This window comes from Saccoglossus kowalevskii, chromosome 20 (assembly GCF_978046115.1).
Source record: "Saccoglossus kowalevskii chromosome 20, keSacKowa6.1, whole genome shotgun sequence".
NCBI lineage: Eukaryota > Metazoa > Hemichordata > Enteropneusta > Harrimaniidae > Saccoglossus > Saccoglossus kowalevskii.
In genome coordinates, this window is record NC_140660.1 from 7,746,455 (window position 1) to 7,771,090 (window position 24,636).

The following is a 24,636-nucleotide window of genomic DNA, read 5'->3' on the forward strand; positions in this document are numbered from 1 at the left end:
AGTTACTCTAACTTCGGGGTCAACTTTCTCATTAATGAAAACAGATATCAAAAATTCAAATAGTAACTTTTTGCCCACACTCAAGCCGAGTACAATGAGCTATGTCTGAGGTGTTGTATCACAGGGAGTTGGACAAACTTATGTATTTTAATAAATTATTGAATAATAAAATGTTATATAACTTTTCTTTTACCCCCCTCCCCTTCCTGGTATCTATTTCAAGTATTTTTGTCAGGTTCAAATCGCTCACCAGCATTTTTGGCATGTTAGATGTACATCACATAGAATACTAGGATTGGGAGAACTTAATGTTTGTTGACCACCTGGAATCTGAGTTTTATAAATCTTGAAGGGCTCTCGGAAGATCCACCCGCTGCCTGGACCCGCAGTGAAATCTCCGATTAATATGGAGCCGCAACCATCAACATCGATATACCATGAGGTTTCTGTTGGCGACGTTGCGGCGTTACTCAGTTCCAAATAAAGATTACCAACGCCAAATTAGCAAAATTTAACCGGTAACCAAGACTCAGTCCATCCACGACAAGCAAGCAACATCACAAACGAGGTTGTAGTGTGCAGCTCACGAGTCAGCGACGACCGATTTCAACGAAAGTCATTCCGTCAGTGGAGTACTGCAGTTGCACGGCATGTTTGCCAATGCACAGATCTGTGGAGGAACTTTTAACTTCAACATCAACCGTGTATCGTAGTCGCCCAGTTTAAGTTCTGGTTCTGTCGTGGTTCCAACTAAAGGGCGACAGTCGTCGTGTCGCGTCCTGTTCGATATGGGACTCATAGCGACGTATACAACGCGTGTAAAATACATTGTTTATTTACATGAAATTCGAACACGCGCTGCGCTACGACCACCGCGCTTAAACATCCACGAGTTATTTATTCGGACAATGACTTAAATTAGACGTCTGATTATTTTATTTTCACACGTACAGCGACACGCGTTCTACACTGACAAGCGTTGCTAGGTCGCAGCACTGTCTTGGAGCATATTAATGGGCAATTGGGTTCCCCGATCTAAATTTCTATCCCGGTTTGTTGCACGTTCTTTTTTTAATATGAAATAATCAAATATGGGACATGTGTATAATAACAGAACCCCACACCCTCCCCGTGGCTTCGCTCGTGAAAGTACGGCAGCAGGATACACCGCATCACTCGTGAAAATAACTTCCATACGCAATGAAAGCCACGGGGAGGGTATCTGTCATAATACTTCATTATCACTGAAAACATTTTTCCCCTGAAATAAATTCCAGTGAATATGCCATTTCCCCCATACTCTATTGAGACACAGCGCAGTGAAAATTGGATTCACATGTAATGCTTGAAAACATGTCAGAAAAAATAAATTAAGTGAAATTCTACGTGACTTCATAATAGTTGGAAATGAACACATTACACCCGACCCTACCACTCTATATACAATGTAAACTACACCCCAAAACATCCTTTCACCCACAGTTACTACCGTGTTTCACCAGTGTATTCTATTTGACGTCAGGAGAAATTGAAATAAACAAATTAATTATAATTTCAGCCTCTAGTTGACCACTGATTAAATAAACTACCTCGTCTTTATGTCAACTTGCAGTTATTCGTTGCCTACACCAGTGACTTCAAAATATATGTTTCAATCCCAGGAATTTCACTCGCTGTTAATTGCATGGGAGTGGCAGTCTTTAATGAATTTCTATTGTCATGTCAATTTCTTGCGATTACTCGAACATTAAGGCTAGCTGTAACCACATACCGCCTAGGTGCTGTAATTAAATCCTGGTGTAAGCACCATATGAACTATGAACAATGCATGTGAAGCCAGCTGTGGGGTATATTCAATCCTATAGATTTCTCATTGTTTGGTAACTATTTGCTGCAAATGCAACAAAAATCAATATAAAAATATTACCCACACAGCATTCTACAGGTTACTTGTTTTCCGTATATTTGTTTGTTAAAGTATTCCACATTTTTCTAAAGACCCATACTCATAGAAAATACATTTTAAGTACGATGCCATAATGGGAATCTGAGACACATGCTTCTTCAAGAAAGAAAAAAAGCACATTGTAAACTAGACAGAAAGAGAATCAGAATATCACGCACTTCACTGAAGCTAGTACTGATATTTCTTCAATGTCATTTTCAAGTTCAATTATTGATTCACGCATCGCCACACGCATAAACTGTGTACCTACACCCGATCGATTCAATAGGGTTTGATATCACTGGTTACCACGGCACAATCGTCGTGCGTACACGCCTTGGGTGTGTTACATGGATACCATGGTATGGTACATGGCGCGGCGCGACGAATTTTCAAATTCTTGGGTCACGCAGGGTCGAAGCAAATAAATGATGGCACGTGACATCTTCGAGGTGTAGTGTCCTGTTGATATAGTTTAACTGTTATATTATTTGCTTTTCGAAGTAAAGTGGTCCTTCAAACGCTCTACCTGACGGGAAGTACTTCACATGATAAGGACGGAAGGTGATCAGCGTGACCATAGGAGTGTACAAGTTATTGACCCCAAAATCTCAATATACTAATAGACAAGTTGTCAGTTCCCGGCGTGTTCCATGGTTGCCTCGTTACTGAACGCACTCGCGTCAGGAAAGGAAAGGGGGCGATCATTTTGCACCAGTTTTTCGTATGTTGATTCACAATCCTTCTATCTAGATAGACAGGTTGTGGTTGATTACTACATGCTTGTATATTGTCCCCCAGAAATATTGTTATTATTTTTGTAGTATATCTTCATATAAATATCGTAAAACGCAATCATTTCAACTATAACCAGGAATGTGATTCAAATTCACGTGACCACCGTGACGCCACTTCCGTGTTTTTTGTTTTGTTTTGTTCTAATTCACGCAACACTAGTATAATTTCCCAAATAATATATCACGAGTGGCACACAAAGAACAGTCGATTTCAGTTTGTAAATCTTTTGGATAAATGTTGGACGATTTACTTCAATTCTCAATTCAACTTACACACTGTTTCGTTATTGTCACAGTGATCTCTCTGACGTAGCCTTATCGCCGATGAAAAGTGCGTTATGCTGCCCCATAACTTCTTATCAGCGTATTGTATATCAACCCCTGGAAAAAATATACGACTATCAGTTTCATCATAGAAGGTATTGATACCGTCTTTAGTAACATGAATAATCGGTGGCTATGGTAACAAGCCTGAAGCGACGTCGCTCAAATGTTTACCGTGAACGAGGCTAAATATATGATCATTCAAGAGAGCCCCATAAGTTAGCGTTCATTGACAAAATACTACACGCCGTATCGCTTGCCGCTGGGACCCACAAACATGTTCTCTGTTGTGCCCCAGATGCCATGATATGACAGTGATATTAATAACGATGATAATTATAGCTTTCTCATGTTTAAGTGGACGAGCTATAAATGATATCAGCGCACACAATAATTGGGTGTTATAACATAGACCGGTATTCGGACACCAGACGACCTCCGGAGATGGATATCTAATGGGATCAACGCGCAAGGGAGTCGTAATGAAGAACATGCTGGGGGGTCGTTGCACTATTAAAGAATCGTTATTTCTGACCGAAAAGGGTAATATAACCAGGGAGACAGCCTTTTAGAATTATCAGCAGTCCTTTAATCAATTTCTCGGGATGTATAGCAGCCACACGGAAGGCCTGGTTCTGGTTTTACCCACGGACACATGCAGTTTTTAAGCATAATATGATAGCGTCACTGTCTCTTCTCGTACTTCCAATGTATTTCGTGTTTTATGGGTTTGACAATGATAAAACAAGACGACAAAACGCATCATAAGTATCAAAACTGCCCTAAATTTCATATCAAAGACTAAATACCGACATACACGGAGGAGGACTCATTTTTTCAGACGTATAGACTCGGGTGTATCTGGAGCAGTGATCGAGAAACAATATCAGCGGGGGGATGGGCGCTCAAATCAAGCTGAAACCCTTTGTGTCAGCGACATTTGCACCTCGAAATGCAGGCATGGCGTTTCAGAGGGTCCAAATTTCAGATCTCGTCCCTCATCATGATGCAAAATTTCGTTCCGTCGCCCCTGTTTCTCATCAAACACACGCCATTGATTTGCCCTTTACCCTACAGTTCGACGCCTGGTCGCCATTTTGAAAACAGCACATGCGCATTGGGCAACTACGTCATCATCTACCCTAGAAACTGCGCAGACGATAATAAGTTGGTCAGATAACCCTTTTTATTACTTTTTAATTAAAACATCATTTTTTGAAGAAAAACATTTCTAGAATATCAAAGTTAGCCAAATAAATACAATGAATGAAACGCAGCCAATAGGGATACCAAAAATTATTAAAATGTACATGCATAGTATTTTTCTAGAATATTAATTTCTATCTACCAGAATACCCAAAGAAAACATACGCACAATGCATTACAGTCGTCGTGACGTGTACAATGTCGGTAGTATTAGTAATGTCTGATCACGCTGAGAACTCATATCAGCTAACACATTTTTTTAATTTGAATAAGCGGTTCTTGGGGTGTCGTGCTATTCGCGGCGTTGGCTTGCCGGGCACCTCGAAAACACCGGAAACTTCGGAAAGGAGTTCAATGAATCTCGGCAACACAGGCAATACGAATTACAAATTATATAATAGATATTTGCAATCTGTTTTGTTTTTTAATAATTTCCTGTTTTGTATTCGTTTTTCTTTGTAGAGTAAATAAATAAATAAATAAATAAATAAATAAATAAATAAATAAATAAATAAATAAATAAATAAATAAATAAATAAATAAATAAATAAATAAATAAATAAATAAAATACTTAATTTAATGTTTGAATGTTCATGTCTTGGTAAATATATATGATTTGGGATTTTTTTTAGTTGAATTGAATTGACTATTTCTTCTGTCCACGGGTCTGGGTGTAGTAAAGGACACGGATCGTCGCGCCACGCTGAGTTTGATATGGGACTCATAGCGACGTATACAACGCATGTAAAATACATTGTTTGTTTACATGAAATTCGAACACGCGCTGCGCGACGACCACGACCCTTTAAACAATCCCAGCAAATATTACTGACCAGGAGAGCCGCCACAAGCAGCGTACGCAAGGCGTTCGCGGGAGATAGGACACCGTCGCGTTAACATAATTAGAATATTAGCGTTATTTCAGCAATAGGTCCATTTTCAACACAACGCCGTAGAATGTGTAGAATTACTGTCTTCATTAAATGCATTCAGTGTTAATCTACAAAAAAAAACACAAATAAATACGCTTACATTAATTACTTATAAGACATTATATAATATTCTAAAATTAAAGGTTATATGTTTGCGGGAGTAGGAATGAACTTCTGTAGAGAATAAATTAGAGAAATAGACAACAAAATGACTTTATCTTTAATATCCTGTATGGGCTCCACTCGATAAATGATGTACATTTCCTCCGCCTTTTTTCATCGATTTATATATACATTTTCATAAATATATTGTACGATGCTTTAATTTGTTCTTTTAGAAAAAAAGGACGCAATATACTAGCATATCAGATGACTATATATGTAAGCTTAATGTAAAATGATTATTTTATTGGCATTGCAGTAAATATTGTATTGAATAACAAACACACACACACGCGCGCGCCTAACAATATCATGGATATCAATATTTTTATATGAATGTCAATTCTGGTGTACACTGATCCAAAATATATAAACTACTGGTATTATAATTAATAATAGTAATAAAGCTGGGGGTTACCCGACCTCTTTTTTGAGAAAATTGTATGTTTATTTTGAGCAATCCGCACACAGGCTGTAAAAGGGATAAGTAGAACATGACCTTTACAAATATTTAAAAAAATACTATTTTTTAGGGAACTAATTATAATAATTACAGCCTTTGAATGATGACAAAAACGTATTTGCAATTATATTTATACAATAAATAGCACTGTTTCATATTAATTTAAAATAAGATGCCAAGACATTTAAAACACAATGTGTTTTCTTTTTATTTTGATGTGTCACTCTTGAAATAATAAAAAATAAATTTTAAAATAAAATTCCCGAAAAAAATCAATACGATTAAATGAAGATTGGTTCTTCTACACAACGCATTCTGGGATATAAAACGTAATTCATTCAATTGGGCGTTATGCGCATGCGCGACTCGTCTGAGCATATTCTCGAACCATTAGTATAGTCGGGCTGTGCGCTCCCGGTGTTGTGCAAACATATCGCAAGGAGCAAAATTCACGACTTCATGTTGACAATTTGGAGAAAGTAATACGTGTACTGTAATAAATGCAATAGCTGTGGTATTCGCAAGATATTTACAATAACGGAGCACCGCTGATGTTTATTACGAGGCCAACTGACAGCTTAATAAATGATAAATGTAGATACTCTCATGCGGCACGTCGTATATGCGAAAGGTGTTTATATATATATATATTCCACAAAGAATATTGTTAATTTGGCATTTCACCGAATACCCAAATCCTCATCAATGGCGAGAAACGCACGTGTCTTCGCCTATAAATAAAAATGCATGACGTAATTGATTTAAAAAATCATCGCGTTTCATAATGACTATGAATAGAAAAAAAGTACATTTTTGTACTGTTTCATTTCAATTGTTTTATAATGCGCTGAAAATATTACGCTACTTTCATTATGCTGTGCGTTCGCGTGGCCACCTCAGGGTTCACGGGGCGCCTCGAGCCTGCCAAGTTTTCGAGTGAGGCTAACCGAGATTATTTAAATAATTCAGAGCAACAAAAAGCACTCCGTCATCACCAATGGATAATGTTTTCACCAGGCTAGATTTTGAGATATTGCATAATATCTCTGCCATAGGAACCTATGGTAGAAGCATTATAATACTGTCGAAATGGCGACTATCCACTAAAAATATAGTCATCAATTTCTCGAAAAAAAGGTTGGTCACTCGCATCTTTTTTAGGTCAATATCCTCATATTGCTTTGGAGTACAGTTTATTGAAAAATAAATCCTGGGTATTTTAATTTATGAGTAGGCTTCTACGGTAATCTTAAATACAAGACAATTTACTGTCCGAGCAAATACTAGTAAAATTCGCGTAGATGATGTGTACTGCACAGTTTACATTAAAACTCAAAACATTTTTCTTGTTTATTGATTTGCACTCAACTAATCAAACACAAATATTCGAAATTGTCCATTTTCATGTATATTTAATCTACCAATAGGCGGGCCTTACGCTAATGGCCGCTGAGTTCTCGTTGACAGCGAGAAACCGACGAAACTAGCTGCTGCCCATTGAATAGTCTTCCATTCTCCGAATCCCTGTTACCGCGTCCTATGTTTATACGTGGTTGCATAGGGCAGGGAAACAGTTGGCGCCACGACGAGTGAGAATGGAACACCAGTGTAAGGGCAAACAAGACACGTTGTTCTCTCGCTCCCAACGAGATCTCGGCGGCCATTTCCGTATGAGGTCTATTATAGAAAATAGGTTGGCCAGGCATGTAAATTTGCTAATCAGTAAACTTGTCTCCGAGATTTTCATCAACAAACTCGAGCACTTGCATATTTCGTAGCTTTACACTGTATTGTCCCAGCATACTGACAGGGCAATATGGAAAAATAATGTGTGTTTTTTTAGCAGGTTCGGGTCATTTATATATCCATAGTCTAATATCGTGAAACAGAAACGTTGTTTTGGCAGCAAAGATTGCAGTATTCGTTCACTTAAAACTAGTACAAAACTAGTACGCATGCGCCTAGCGTTTACCCATGCAATTCAAACAACGCAGCAAACAATGTTTTTTAATCAAATGAAGCACGGTTACTTTTATTAACCGTGAATGAAGTTAAATCGGAATCGTCGTCCCCTGCGCATGCGTCAGATGGCCATAGCGTGTCATTGTTTACAAACAAGCGTCTACCCATGAGCCTTTGCGTTTTATTGTGTGTTGTTATCGCTCCCCCCCCCCCCGTTTTAAGATAAGGTGATTTTGAGTGCCATCTTAAGCCCTTACCCCTTACTACATGTATTACCTAACTCTACCCTAACTCCCGGTTCAAGTACCCGTGTCTACACCCCACAACCCCAACACAGTGCTCGTGTTCTATCTATAACCGTAGGTATACCCTAACCCACTCTCCCTTGCAGAGTCTTCTTGACCTAGGGAGCCACAGAGAGCCGCAACTAGACTCTGCCACAGGCGACATTTTACACCAAAATTGTTGGTATTCCGCGTTTTTTTTAAATTCATTTGTTTCATATATCCTAAGTTTCTGTATAAAAATATGTGTGTTATTTAAAATAAATATATCAAATACTTTTACATTCAGTGCTAAAATCTCTTTAAAATGATAAAATAATGAAAAAGTAGATCGTGCGGTAGGAGACGTAGATGTGAATCGTCAGTTCAAATCGTCTGTGCGTTCGCGTCGTTGCCTCGGGGTGACGCGGGCGCCTCGCGCCTGCCCTGTTTTCGTTCGCCTGCTATATGACGTCACAACTGGACGATGTTTGGAAAAAGATAGCGAACTAGGAAATCCATAAGTACAAACGTGTTTAGGTAATTTTCTCAAACATAAAATGCCAGTGGGCGTGATTTCAAAATAAATTTTATACATTTTATACGATTTTCGCTCACATAGCAACGGACCAATACATCTACTTTCTGCCACGTCGTTCGGGGCACCCTCACGGAGCAACGCGAACGCACTCATGACAAAGCAAAAAGTAGGTCCGGTCATTAGTATTTAAATTAGCCCGTGGCAGAGACTAGTGGGACGTTCCCTGGCGACTACCTAGCTTAGTGATAAAAGACCCATAGTCTCTGCGACGGAGAATGACCCCAACCATGCCATAACGTATCCATGCGCTAACCGACCCGCAACCCTATCCCCCTTCATAACTCTCGATTGCCCATCTGACAAACGTAGTTATGTCGTCATTATCACGGGTATCTCAATAGATATCGTCTGACGAAATAATCGAGCCTGTGATGTCATATTTGGAGAGTTGGGTTCCCATGGCAATTGTCCGCCTTTGTATGTCTGGAATTTGGCGCGGAATTTTAAATCTCTCTATTTTGAATTACTGTAAAATACTTTATTTTAGCTGGGATTAATTTTCGCTGAAAAGACTTTTGGGGTTTTTTGTATGGAATTTATTTCCACTGATTTTTGACAAGTTAAATATATAAAAAGGGTATATTCGATGGATTTAATTTTCACTGAATCATACCTTCAACGAAAATAGCGAAAATTAATTCCAAGCGAAAATAAAGTATTTTACAGTACCAGTAGATTAAATAAACCAACATAGCCATCAGTCAGCGGAATGTTTTCTTTTTACAAATATGGCGTCTCTACGGAGTTGAAACGGACTCAGCTACATTTTGTCGGCGCAGCCACCCAGTGTGATGTTATGCCTCATCGGCGGTGTTTGGAAAATCATTTAACCCCGGGCAACGTCTGTTAAAAGCACTGCGTCTTGGGCGTAGTCCGCCCCTACTGTCCGTAGTACAGGGTGCGCTGTGGCGATGCGCGCTTATTACCAGTTTGAGTCAAAACGAGGCATCGGTGTTATTGATTTATATGATACTAGATTAAAAAATGAAATATTTAAAAGTGAACATACAGCGTGTTTTCACGGTTCTCTTTATTTTATACTTCTATCAAAAATATATTTAATTTGTGGCTGTTCTCATTTTTCGAAGGCGTGTCATCGTCGCTGGCATTCGATCACAGTGTTCACGTGAGCACGTCATGGACCGGGGTCTTGGGTTGCAGCGATTATTGTGGGGTGCAGTTGTTCTCGGAGATGTAACCACGTCACAGCCCACTTATGATTTCAAATACCCGGAATTTATTAATTTTCCCAATAAATTGTACTTCCGGGAAATAAGGATATTGACTTTAAAAAAATGGGGTTCACCAGCTTAATTTCCGAGAAATTATGGTTTTACTTTAGGTTCTTATGCCAGAGATAATGTATCATATCTCAAATGGTAGGCTGGCTGAACAAATTATATATTGTGAATGATGAGGTACTTTTTGTTGTTCTCAAATATTTCAAAAGTATGGGTTTTGAAAAATGGTAAAAAATGCAATTTTCATTTAACATGTTCTAAATTAGCGATTTTTAGAAAAATAATAGATAGGACAAGTTTCTCAAAATACGTCACTGTAACACATGAAAGAATGCTATATCACGGTGCCACGGAGACAATAGCTTCATAATTCTACACACTAAACTAATGAACATTGTCATGCGATTTATGACCAACTTTCCCCAAAATTATGAGCAGTTTTCTACCTTAAAGCGGGGTAGTCGTCACCTGCGCATGCGTCAGATGGCCAATCGCGTGCCATTGTTTACAAACAAGCGTCTACCCATGAGCCTTTGCGTTTTTAGCGTGTGTTGTTATCGTCGCTTGGAACTCAATTTCCGCGCGTGCGCAGGTGACGACCCTCCCGCTTTAAGACGCGCACCACTGTACCACTGTACTTCCTTGGCTCGAGATGCTGTAGAACGTCAGTCAGGAAGGTCTGTAAAAACAGCTGAAGTCGAGAAAACAGCACAAACATGTGACAATCCTGAACAACCAAGTTTATATATGTTGCACATGTAGGAGTAATCTTGTTACACTGTTCAGGGTAGTCTTAGCAACTAGCCTGAAGTACAGTTGTTTTTTATTTGAGAGTTTTCGGCATTTGTTTTCAGTGGTGATGGTTGCTGAGTGGTGAACATACCCGGATGTTCACTCCCGGGGAATACATGTATAGAGGGGTGCACAGATACAATGACGTCATTTTGTACCGTGGGTCATATTTAATCGAGTAATTGTATATAATCCCATGATAATTTCGTTCAGGGTTTTGTATCAGTCTGAGCCCTAGGCGAAGATTAGTGCTACTCCGGTGGTTATCACGACTGTCTGCTGAAGTCAACGTAAAGAAGGGGGTCGCAGGATTATATCGTATGTATATTTCCACTTTCCGAAAAAAGATAAAAAAAAGCTGCGTATTGTTGAAAATGGAATTATTGCTGAAATAGTGCCAATGTGCTAATTATGTTAAAGCGCGGTGGTCGTCGCGCAGCGCGTGTTCGAATTTCATGTGAATAAACAATGTATTTTACACGCGTTGTATACGTCGCTATGAACCCCATATCGAACAGGACGCGGCACGACGACTGCCGCCCTTTAACGCGACGGTGTTCTATCTCAGGCGAACGTCTTGCGTACGTTGCTTGTGGCGGCTCTCCTGGTCAGTAATATTTGCTGGGATTTTTGTTTAAAGGGCGACGGTCGTCGCGCAGCGCGTGTTCGAATTTCATGTCAACAAACGATGTATTTTACACGCGTTGTATACGTCGCTATGAACCCCATATCGAACAGGACGCGGCGCGACGAGCACCACCCTTTAATTTCAACCGATATTTTAGAGGGACTGAATAATAATTAATTTCTAAAAACAATAAACACTTGAGCATGCCAACATGAACCATTTGGGAGTACTTTTTTCCATGAGAAATCAAAACATTTAGTAGTTTTGAACTCAGTAAGAACAAAATGGCGGTTTTAATGACGTGTTCGCACAAAATGTCACGTGATGCCGAAACACGCACCAGATTCTATTCAGCATCTTGTCACTACTTGTATGAGATTTAATATACATGCATTAGAAAACGCGAGATATAATTTTCATTTTCTGTTTTCTGTTGTCTGATATGTAGCGGCCGTCATTCACTATAAGCGCTCAGCATATTGGACGTCGCGAGTGAGAAAAATATTTGGAAGCGAAACATATACTCCAACGGTTTACAGTTGAGTTGTCGTCTGTAATTTCCATTTTTATTTAATTTAATTTAATTTAAAAAGTAATATTTTAAATTTTCCAACAATCTGACAGTAATAGCTAAAGTTAAATTCCACGCCAGACAACAAACGTCATCCGCGGAAGATTACGTTGGTGTCTATATGTCGTACGTCAATCAATGTGTTTTTTTATTCAGTATTTGATTTGCCGTTTTCTAAGTGCGCATGGCGGGTTGTTCGAATCAATCAGCCGCGAAGCAGTCTCGTTCGAAGTTCGTGCATGACGAGCACCGTCAACAGCTCATATTTACCCAAATTTGCACAAAGCGACCGCCAAAAGTCACTATACGTCGAACTTTTTACCTGCAAATACTTGCTGCTATATCCGGTTGGTAATAGGAGTATTTCTAGTCGTTTTATGGAGAAAAAAAAACATTTACGAACAAGGTCGCCAAAATGGCGCGTCGTTCACAGCACGAGTTCTGGCAAAAATACCACGTGATACCGTGATACAGAAATCGCAAATAGCTTTGGTGTTTGGTGTTGGTTATTCATTACCTAGTTTAAACGATTCCCATTGAGTAACTTTCTGAAGCCCAGCCACAAGCCCAAATTAAACTTCTATAGTACTCAAAAAACCAAACAAACACCCATAAAGCAGACCTGGGCACAATCACGTGATCATATTCAAACTAGTCCCAGTGTAAGAAATGTGACAGTGAATGGCTATACATGGCCATAATTGAATTCCCTGCAAATGAAATGAAACAGTAGTTTTACTTCCATTCCAGAACTACCAGCGATGTCGACGTCATCATCACCCACGACGTCATAATCATCACCCACGAACGTCATCATCACCCACGACGTCATAATCATCACCCACGAACGTCATCATCCCCTACGACGTCATAACCATCACCCACGAACGTCATCATCACCCACGACGTCATAACCATCACCCACGAACGTCATCATCACCCACGAACGTCATCATCACCCACGACGTCATAATCATCACCCACGAACGTCAATATCACACACGACGTCATAACCATCACCCACGAACGTCATCATCCCCTACGATGTCTTCATCTATGATATAATAATCATCACTAATGTCAAGATCAGCAGGCATAGTATAATCAATATCCATGACAATCAGCACCCACGATATCTTAATCATTATTTCATAATCAGCATTGATGATGTCATAATCAGTCGCATACGACGTAATTAGCACGCATGTCATGATCAGCTCCCATGATATTATAATCAACTTCACCACATCAAAATCAGCATAGATTATGCCATAATCACCCACATATGACTTAATCAGCACTCATGATGTCACAATCACCAGTAATACAGTCACAAAGCTCACGTAACACGCGCAAGAAAGTGTACAAAAAACAAAACAACAGGTTTCAAACAAGCATGCTACCTCGCTGTTGTAAATTTCTAATGAACAACACGCCAATCCAACCACTGACACACTCACGAATAATGATCAAGATTTATCTCAATACACATGTACTAATAACACATAATTCCTATAAATTTCGCCCTCTAGCGACGGGCATTTATGTGACGTCAAAATGGCGTAAATTGATGAAGGCAATGTCGTCGAGTGTTCAAATCAATTACTGTTGATGAACGAATACAGATCAAAACGATATTGACAATGTGAACGGCATTCCTGTCACCCATTTACGTCATAGGCATCTTTCGTCACCAGAGGACACGCCTTATAAAAAAAAGGTCTACTGATCAACTCTACACGTTGTAAAACTACTTGGAAATCTGTTTTGCGTGATGCAAACCGGGTGAGGTGGGTCAGGGGTGTGTGCAGGATTCTACTAGGGGATATTCTCTTTTATGGTGGCCAACGTTTTGCGTCGTCCTTAGTATGGGTCCCATGCGACGTATACAACGCATGTTTACAGAAAAATAGAACGTCCGAAGATCATCATGTATTGCATGGTATTTAGTTGTGGGCCATGCGTTTCAGAATAATAAGGAAAACAGGGGTGCCATGGCCCCCTAATTTAGTTATTATTTGTACCTAAAATAATAATTTCCCTTAGATACTTGCATGGGACTAGATTAGGTCGAGAATGTTTAATCGCCAAATATTCGAGGGCATATACTACCTATTCTACCCCCAAAGTCTGGTCGGTCCCTTTTGTAGTGACTGAGAGATGAAGAGGTACTATAATAATAACTATGTCCACACTGTTGACTCGAATCCAGGCAAAGGCGAACAGAAGCGGTTTGAGCGTGACAAGTATTGCTGTCTCCTCGGAGCCCTGAATATGAAATATGGAATGCACTAATTTTTTTGTTTGAACTTGCACAGACACTTGCAGGAAATGAACAGAATTCAGCAGGTACGTACGAAATATGGTTGTCAATGTACGTCTAATTGGACGTGAATTTCACAAGAGGGCGCTATTGATATAGGGTGTTAAATACTAGTATTAGTTTTTGATGCTGCTCTGGCGGAAATAATGACACATAAGTGACGTCGTTGGGGAGTCTTACATGTGACGTGCATCGATATTGGTGTTGATACTGGATAATACTCACATCAAACTCTAACATCGTAAAATTCTCACCACACTTGTGCTAGTGAATAGCCTCCATCGTCGGCTACAAACTACCTGCCGGTAGAATCGTCAGTACTGCGCATGCGTCATACCAGCCTCGTAGCAATAAAGATAGTAAACAAACGTAAAACATGCATGCATATGGAACGGTATCAAGACTCGGATAACAAAAATAGGCCAGTAAGTGTGAGATTGGCACGGTCCGCACTGGATGCCATACTAGTGTGAACGAATGTGTGTAGTGGCTCGGAGTTTAACTCATTCGGGAGCATTCGACCTAATAACTAGGGGCGACAAATTCAAGTTGTCATATTTGTTTTATTCAAAAGTGTTACAATAATTAATTGAGATCAAAGGCGTCAACTTTCATTATGTGGGGGGTATTTCCATAGGGATCCACAAATAAGTAATATTTATCAGAATGTTCTTTGTGACAATCATATGCAACCAAATATTTTTTTCACTAACCGTATAAACCAGTGGTGACCCAAAATTTAATTTTCATAGATTGTTTACCCATATTTTGTGCGAAAAGTAGTTATATATATTTGTTATCTTGTATAGATAAAATCAAGACTGTCGTGTTTATTTGGGTTTATAAGTCAAAGTAGAATATTTCTATCACTAAAATAATTCTTCGAGAATATATCAAAAAGATGTTGTTTCCTCTCAATGTTTCCCGGTCATGTTCGTATACTTAAAACCACAGTAACTTGGGGGCTGAAAATCAATAAATACTATATTCCGCTATACGGAAAAGTTATGAAACATGGCAACTAGTAAATCGACACCTTGACGGTTTCAAATGTCGATTTTTTACATTAAAATGCGCAGACTCATTTCCAGCCAATCAGGTAACAGCGAGTATTTTCTTGATATACCCACTATAACTCTGCTGACCATTTTCGTTCATGAAATCGTCGGATATCATCAGAAAACGCGGGATTTGTGCAGTTTAGAATAAAACCAAGTTAGCGATTCTGAACAAGGTTACTAACGTAACATCCGATTCCCTTTGAACCTTTTTGTTTAGCATTTTAAGATAAGAAATCGACATTTCAGTGAAACCAACAAGGTGTCGATATACTAGGCGCCATGTTTCGTAACTTGTTCATTTATATGCGTATAGCGGGAACTTTTAAAAAAAATAGTATTTATTGATTTTCAGCCCCAAGTGCTTGAAGCCCAGTGAAATCGCTCGAACAACAAGATAGTGAAATTATTTGCCATTGAAAATAAAATATTCTACTACTATTGGCAAATGGCCATCAAAATCACGCTCAGAACGAGACAAGCACGTGAATTGATTTTACGCCCCTTCAATAGTGTTCAAGATCGGCCGTCATCGCGTTCATTGTACCGCTGACCTGTGTAACCATAGTTTCTGGAACAGTGGACGCGATGGAACACTATTTGGAGAGGGGGTCCGGAACAAAAACAAGTCACGTGTTCTTTCACTCATAACGAGATATCGGCGGCCATTTTCCAAATAAGTATTTTTCTTGTCACAATACTATAACGTTTCATGTAATCGGGGATTTTGTAAATTATATAATTTTGAAAGAAGTTGGAGGATGAAGAATTTTTCATAAAAGCGCAGGAAATTTGAATTTTTAAAATAATAAATAATTAAATTTGTTTAGAGAAATGAAGGCAATTTCACGCATCAGAATACCGCGAACATTTTGCATTGAAATTATTAATGAAGGCATGTATCTTGCATTATGTGTACTATAAATTGTAGAAGTCTATGTTGAATGGTCGTTGGGAGACGATTTTAACTTGAAAGCCACTCGTTATTCTGGTGTTTGTATACAGTTAGTTATTCAGAGAATACCCATGATGCTCTGCTTCATTTTATATTTTGTTATTTTCTCTATTATGAACGCTATAATGCGAATATTTTTTTAATGTGTATTATCTGTGGACTTATTCCCCCATTACAGCTTGTGTACAGAACGGTGTTCGATAGTATGGTGAGTTATTTTTTTCGGGGGCCGTGTGTAGCATGGAGCCCCATGTGTGTAGCTTGCGACTTGCTTGGCAATGAACTTTGAATGACTTGTTGGTTTGTTCATGATATTATAATGTTGTGATTTTTTCTTGAAATCTAGTCAGGGTGGCTTACAGTGCGGATAGTGTCAAGGTATCGAATATTGTGAACAGATCAAAAGGTATAAAGTTTATTCAGAAAGTTTTGTTTTATGCGAACTCTGATTAAACTGATTAAACTGATTACATACAACCCCCCCCCCAGGTTGTCTCACGGAATTTCCGAACATTTTGGAAAAAATCACGTACTCAACCTGGAAAGAAAACCGCGTATTTAATGTTAAATGTATTTATTTATTTATTTATTTATTTATTTATTTATTTATTTATTTATTTATTTATTTATTTATTTATTTATTTATTTATTTATTTATTTATTTATTTATTTATTTATTTATTTATTTATTTATTTATTTATTTATTTATTTATTTATTTATTTCACTCACTGGTACTTCTCCAATGAGTTTTTTTTTTCTATTATACACATTATTTTTCGTTGCATGAGGATGGAAATGTTAAAGCGCGGTGGTCGTCGAGCAGCGCGTGTTCGAATTTCATGTAAATAAACAATGTATTTTACACGCGTTGTATACGTCGCTATGAGTCCCATATCGAACAGGACGCGGCGTGACGACTGCCGCCCTTTAATATAACATGTGTTGCAAATACATAATTTTAATACAACTGCAAACAAGAAGCAACCAGAGAACAAACGAATACGCACTCGCGCAAGTACGGCGTTGGGCGCGTCAGTCGGTTACAATTGAGAATTAATTGGCGTCGTTTTTTTTTCCTTCGTAGACCTAGACTTGCAAAGTCGGGACTTCTTTTTCGTTTGACAAAAAGAAATAATTAATCGTTTTTTAGTCCTTTCAGCGGAGTGATTCCACTCCGGTTTTCACTCCAACGCAGGGGGTCGCCTGCAGATGCGTCCAGTTGGGATTTCTTTCGCAGCCACGTTAGTTTTCGCGATCAAGTTAAAAAGGGTAAATTGCCAATTATATTTTTTTTGTAAAACAAAAAAGAAGTCCCGACTTTACCAGTCTACCATGCGTTCACCGAATAATTATAACTGTCTCATATTTTCGTTGTCGATAGTAACGTTTGGTACAGGTTATCAGGTGTACCGTGTGAACGACGCTTGTTCATGGAGGGCGTTTTCATCCCGTATTTGCGGACAGTACACATGTTACAGCAAGCGACAAGCCACAATAGACCCCCCCCCTCCAGATCGAAGCCTCACACCCCCGAGGTAAATCAGCTGGTCCCATGAAAATATGACACACTGAACAAGAAAAGATAAACACAATAAACTGATAAATGTTCGTAAATAGGTTTCACTCTCCTGAAAGTGTGAATCTTGTTCGGCTGTGACAACATCACAGTATCGTCTGTCAGTCAGTTTTAAGACCTAATAAGCTGATTTTTGTTTTGCGGCGTTTCACATATTTGTTTTTTATAAATTCTCTGAACGCAGACTTTTATCGTGGTAAGTAACATATAACTAAAAGTCTCTTAACCGACGGTGTTCTGTTAGATATGTACTTCCCGGGAAGGGGTGTTCATCATCGCCAAACGCGTGAGAATTGTATATATGGTACGTACGGATATTGCTGGAGTCACGTGGTTGCCAATCGTAATTTTTGCTGAAAAACAGCATATATTGTAAAATTACTAATTTTCACTGCGTTTAAATTTCGCTGATTTACCATTTCGGGCATATTCAGTGGGTTTTGAATTCATGGTTTTATAATTTAGATAATGTGTTCTATACTAAATTTTACATATTCACTGGGTCTTAATTCGGCGCATTTTCCAGTCAGCGAAATAAGCAAACCCAGTGAATAATCAATCCTTTTACAGTATTTTTTGCACGTTGTTACATGTTCAACTACACACACGGCGTGGGGTCTACGTTGTAATGCGTTGTTTTCTGACAATCAACGTGTAGCTGCATGACTTCACACTTTTTTTTTTTTTTGAAAACAAAAATCATAATAATGTGATTGACAAATTTCTGCGATTTCTCCATATCGATTTGGTAGAAAATCGGCGGTATAGTATTCATATAAACTAATATTTTAAACTGTGTGGCCATTGAGAGATATAACACGTTTCGCTCAATGAATATAATCATAACACAGAAAAGAATAAGATGCCCCAGTATGAATTAATGAGTTCTATCTCCCTGTCTAATTAATTTCAGAACCTCTAAGTTAGCGAATAAACGCAATTCTCGACTGGTTGCCCGGTCTTATAGCTGTAAGTGGCTTTTCCAAAATAGACTCGGAGAGTGATACTCGTGTTATTTTTCCAACCGACTTGACAGGATCTTAGCCGAGCCCGTCGTCTATCTTTCAACCACGCTGGAGCTAGCCACAGCAGTCCTGAGTTCTCAAACTCCCAGAGGTACGTATTTTCGAAATTTATTAAAAACAAAGCTTTCGTGTTTTTTTGTGTGTGTTTTTTTAACAATTCGGTACGGTGACCGTAATGTCATGGCTGAGTAGAAAGGGACACTCGACGATTGTGGAAACTATTGTACGTTTCAACTCACCCGTATGAAATAGACACAGTGTTGTTTAGATGGAAATTGTAGATTACATGGTTGTCTTTCCTGAACTCTATTTTGTCTTTTTCTTCTTGATGTTAAACACTTCAAATCCATTATAGCGAAGTGGATTTGTTCTCGAATATATTTTTTTTGGAAAGGTCCTTTACATTGACACGCCTTTGTGGATCGCTTGTTCGCATCGAAATATTTGAACATCAACTGTGAAGTGTTGTTTCTTTGCTTAAAATGCCATAATCGTGCTGTGTATGTGTTACTGTGGAAACGGCCCGTCGTGTTTGGGTCACAAACTATGTCTTTACAGCCGTAGCCTTTCAAATGGGCGGCAGGACAGAGCGAACTGTGTTCAAAAGATGGTTTTTAGTTTATTGAATGCGATGGAACTGTTCTATGTACTTGTGGTCACGAAGGTGTGTACTCTTAAATGTCAGCAGGTTTACGACATTCCGCCCTCGTGCTGTAGATAATTCGAAAATGTGAAGAAGAAGAAGAAGAAGAAGAAGAAAAAAATCACTTTTAATTCGCATTTTAAATCCCTGGCACGATCTGAAATTGTCGGCGCCATGTCTTCGCGAAACGTCGTCAATAAAGGTGTCTTTTGTCAATTGGCTTAGAACACTAATCGCTTCTCACCTCACAAACTAAAAGATATTATCAAAGTAAACAAGTTCCAACCAACCCAGCCCTCTCTCACCTCTATCTACCCACCGGCCGTTTCAAACACCAAACCCTTGGAGTCAACGGAGATAACGCACGCATGGAAATCAACCACTATATTTTTTCACTTAAGTCTGGTAACATTTCACATAATTTTTTTTTCTTTTCTCCCCGACTATTGTCACTTTTGAAGCATGTCACAACTCCGTCCCTTGAAAGTGCAAACAACGAGCTGGTTGTCCATTCATCGAAGACACTGCGCCTGTTTCTACCCTTTATCCATGTTGTTGGCACCCATACCAATTATAACCAAGCCTTGCTCCGAACTTTGATGGGTTTCAAAGATGTCTTTTCTATTGTTGAACGAACTAGGTGTGTTTATTTCACGACGTGCCCGGTTGAACCCGTCAGCGCAGGTCTGTACCGGCATATTCACAGATGGGGATCGCTTAGATAGCTGTAAGAATTGCCGCGACTCACGCTTCCAAGAAAACAACAAAATATTTCCCGATATTGTCCTTTTTTTTAAAATTTAGCTACCCCGTCGGTTTCACCATAGTGTATTTCTAGTTTAATAAAAACTATCTTGCGAATCTAACGCAAAAATTACCCAATATATCTATCTAACAATGGAGGTATTAATATATATTATACCTCCATGATTTAACCATGGGGATACTACCATGATCTAACGTAGTACGCAAACGAGACGTGAAGTCCGCGAAGCTACTAGTACACACGGAGCGGTTGTAAATGTTCTCCTATTTTTGGTTTTCTGTTGCGATATCCCTCATGTAAAGAACATGCTCGTTTCAAGTACACTATATTAGTTCTGCTTATTTTAAACCTCGATTCTTGCGTAAGATCCGGCGACGCGGGGTCCGGGACAGTGCAAATGTATTACTAGTCTGAGACCCAACTGCTCAAGTTGAAACATCGTGCATAGCGCCGCGCCCGGTAAGATACAGACATGTTGCAAGTCCATCCAATTAGTGAGAATGACGGCACGGCATGAGAACAAACAGTCTCATTAACAGTGCCAGAGGGATGCAAATATAGCTGTCTTTCGATTTACTACATATTACCAGTCCTTTTTTAAGCTAGCAACTTGCAAAATTCCAATGTCCATGGTTGATTGCGTGGCCGGAGGCGATGGTTGAAGCATTCCAGCGAGCGGTTTATAGCTTGTCGATGCCCAGCTGATTTGATCATACAACGAAACAGTATACATTAAATATTAAATATATGTATATATATACATGCCATATCTCACACAGTGCCATTTTTAGTCTCAATACAGTAACTCGTCCGTATGTGAACAACTTGGGGCGCACTGCTTTCGCTGATGGGTTGACGTCCCCCACAGTGGACACCGTTAATTTGGACCTGGTTGTAGCGTAACGTCATTAAGTCATAGTGCTTCTCGCTCTGTTGCTTTTTTATCGCTGTCGGCGGCTACTACACCCTCCGTGTTTTATCTGATACCAACCAGTTTCAAATGCGAGAATAACTCTTTAAACTGATATCCACCGGTTGAGGGCATAGTCTTGTGAAGAAGAAAAAAATATATCCCAGACAATTCTCCAATGCCCATGTCTAAATTCCCCATTGGATGAGTAAACTAAACTATGCAGATAACAATACATGTGACGTAATCCAGTTAATAACAATATATGTACGTTGGCGCATAACGAAGTAAACACACCTCCTATTGGTCGATTTCATCTGCTCGTTTGTTAGGGCCAATTGAGTTAATGTCGTTAATAATGGGTATCGTCGGTTTTAAGTGCGCGACTAGACGGGAACCGCTGAAAATGTTCGATTCAGTACTAGACGAGAATTTAATAAGTACGTCGATTGTTCCTCATCGGGTTATTGTCTCGCTATTCTCAGATTTTCACGCAAAATGCACCAAGTTATATTATTATGATGGCCTTCACATTTCTTGTTTATTAGCATTTGTACTTTCTCTCGACAATCTTAAATAAAGCGAAACGACTTTAGGGATGGTCCACTTTTGTAAAAAATAAAGTAGAAGAAAAAGATAATGGGTGGGCCGAAGAATCACGGGGTCGCTAGGGGTCACACTGACGTCATTGGTTTCTTAGCTGTCTGTTCGTCTATGATAATAATTGCGAAGCTGTGTATGCGTTTGAATAGCGGCTACGATTAGTGTGCACTGTCTATAACGCAGCCGAGTGGCTTCACTTCATGTGGCGACACGACGTATTCCCATATCCGCGTTTGTCTCATTCTAGTCTGTGTCCGTAACGAAAGCACTGTGGCAGAACATCGTGAGCCTGGATTGACTTTACCTGAGAATTTTCATTCATCTCTCTCGTCTTTTCTCCTGTGTTCCACAGTGACCAGCAAGATACCTTCCTACACGCAGAAGAACGCCCGTCCGTTCGCTCCCACGGCCGTAAACACGGATTCCGACCTTCCCGACGCGAAGCGGGCGCGGATGGAGATGGCGACGGTGACTTTGGAGGCAGCCAACTCTGCCACAACTAACGGCACCCCGGAAGAGGAGGTAGGTTCACATGTTTTTGTTATTTTCTTCGCGAACATGCTTTTTAAAGCGATGCATGGGTGAACTTCGAGTGCCCGAGTTTGTAATGTACACCAAGTGCCAGTGTCTATGTAACCGGGCTATGTAACAGCGACATATGTACAGGCTTAGAGTTTCGCGTCGGCTTTTTGTTCTCGCTACGGCGACGACGCTGTATACAGTGTTGGCGGAATCGCCTTTCTTACCTTTCACGCACGTACATCAGTTATCTATTTGACGTGCATGTTTTCCGTGCCCTTTGCCATCGATCGCAAAACATGTGCGTGTTGGAGCCGAAGCATTCACGTATAAGGGGCTTGTTGTACAGCGAGGGAAATTGACAACACTGTTATCAAAACTAAGACATTGTGTCAACTCGTCGCTCAATAGTCGGGGCCGGTTTGTATGTTCAGTTGGTTTGTGCTGTATGTGGACAGAAAACACAATCTGTCAACAAAAAGTCACGAACTGTGGCATTCTAAGTCCCCATTTATGTTGTGTCGGTTACGCTTCCATGGCCAGTTACTGTACACCACCGTTAGTTTTAGTTTACGAGGACCATGCTAAACAGACGGAACGGTTACATAACCAATCGACAAGTTGTAACCACGTTCCCACGGCTAATACACAAATACAAACACGTCAGCCAAGCGATTACAAGGGTTTCAACTCATACTTATCAGTATTTTTACTATACAAACTGAGTTTGAGCTGATTTTATTGACACAAGGAATCTTACATAAACGCAGGCATGTCATAAAAAGCGAGCTGTCAAACGACTACTATGGGCTGAAGACTATGGCCGTAACTGAGCCTCAAACAGCAGTTTAACGATCAGTTCTAATAGTTGCAATGTAGTATCACCGGCCTGTAATATAAACTATTAACGTAATTATCACTTCATCTGCTACCGAATTAAAATAATATTTGCGACATTGTAGTTAAAAACAACGATTAAAGAGAGCCATCCGAATTGCAACACTGTATGTGTGCGAGTAGTACGCGACCGCCGTGTTCGATGGGGCAGAACATATTGAAATCTCCAACGTTGATATTTAAGTAGGCGATTCGACCGTCCATAATGCCATCCCAACAGCATTACCCGACTAAAATATGTGCTTTAATCTAGACGCTGCGCTGTATTTTGGGTCATTATGCCATCCCGTACAAACTAGCCTCTACAATTGAACCGGATTTAATCCCCTGGTTGCAAATAAGAATTCGGATTCTGTCGCCCGGGGCCAGACTAGTCCTTTATTTAATCCGCCTTGAAAGCTTCCACTGAAGGAAACTACACAATAATATGAACCTCACTACTTGCAGTAGTCACGTTTGTCGTAGTACCCCCTGTTTCCACCCGTTCCCGGACCTTGAGTTCAACACATATCTGCGCCATGTGTTTACTTCTTGTCATAACAAAACGATTCAATTCCCGGTCAGTGTGAACTTCTGTCATACTCCGATGTAATTAAAAATTCTAAACATTGTTTCCGATCGGATCCTTGCAACGGAAATTGCCGACTATTTCGTTTTTTTTTGGTTGTCAGTAGAGCTGCACCTGGGTTGGAAGACTTCACACGACATTAAAAAAAAAAAAAAAAAAAAATCAAACCACGAACTATATGTAACGCAGTATTTTTATTGCAAATTACAAAGCAAATATCTTCCAACCTTTTTTTTTCAATTAAAATCAAGTCCAGGTGACGGGCGGGTGGCTTCAGCCACCAGGTACGAGACTATTATACTTGCCTATTGGAAATTCGTTAGAGATGGGAATTTTAGAACACATCGTCCTGTCAGCCAACTCAACAGTCAGAGGGTGTGGCTGAACTGATCAAAGAACGGCAGGGGATGATTCCATTTTTTTTTTCAAAGGTCGCTGGTATCGAAGATAAAACTATGGTATTCTTTGGTGCACATCAAAACAACTCGAGGTTTATTTTCTATGTGTCCACTGGGGCATTGTTCCCTTTCCCTTTCAGTCGCGTCTCATTAAAGTTCGAACTCTTCTACTTTTTTTATTGTAAGCACCGTTCCGTTGTGAACGGGGGACTCTAATTGCCCATCCTGGGTTAAGGTAGCCAGGTAAACAGAACAACACGTTCAATTCAGTCCAAAATCTGCAGGATTGTTGACGGTTTTCTAACCCCTGCCAAGCCAGGGAGAAGCGACTACGTTTGTTTTTCATTACGTCTCCGGGGATAGCATTGAATACGGGACCGGCCGGTCGGCTATCATCGGGAAGCCTTGACGATGTTTGTTTTAACATTAATAATTCCGATCAATTAATTTACTACAAATTAGTAGTATAGAAGTTTTCCTTAAAAAAGAATATTCAGATTGTACA

General features: G+C 39.5%; 1 protein-coding gene across 2 annotated transcripts in view; it reads left to right on the plus strand.

The window, feature by feature from the left end:
* The first annotated feature begins 18,763 nt into the window (after positions 1–18,763).
* LOC100369107 (RNA-binding protein, mRNA-processing factor 2a-like) overlaps positions 18,764–24,636 on the plus strand; it is a 93,388-nt gene continuing 87,515 nt past the window's right edge. Inside the window, exons 1-2 of one of the 2 annotated variants that reach the window (XM_085494518.1) lie at positions 18,764–18,918; positions 22,102–22,271. In XM_085494518.1, the coding sequence (XP_085350644.1) occupies positions 22,203–22,271 (69 nt within the window). In that variant the 5' untranslated portion in view covers positions 18,764–18,918; positions 22,102–22,202. Of the gene's footprint in view, positions 18,919–21,847; positions 22,272–24,636 lie in introns of those variants that run through there. The other variant, XM_085494519.1, reaches the window with a different exon arrangement.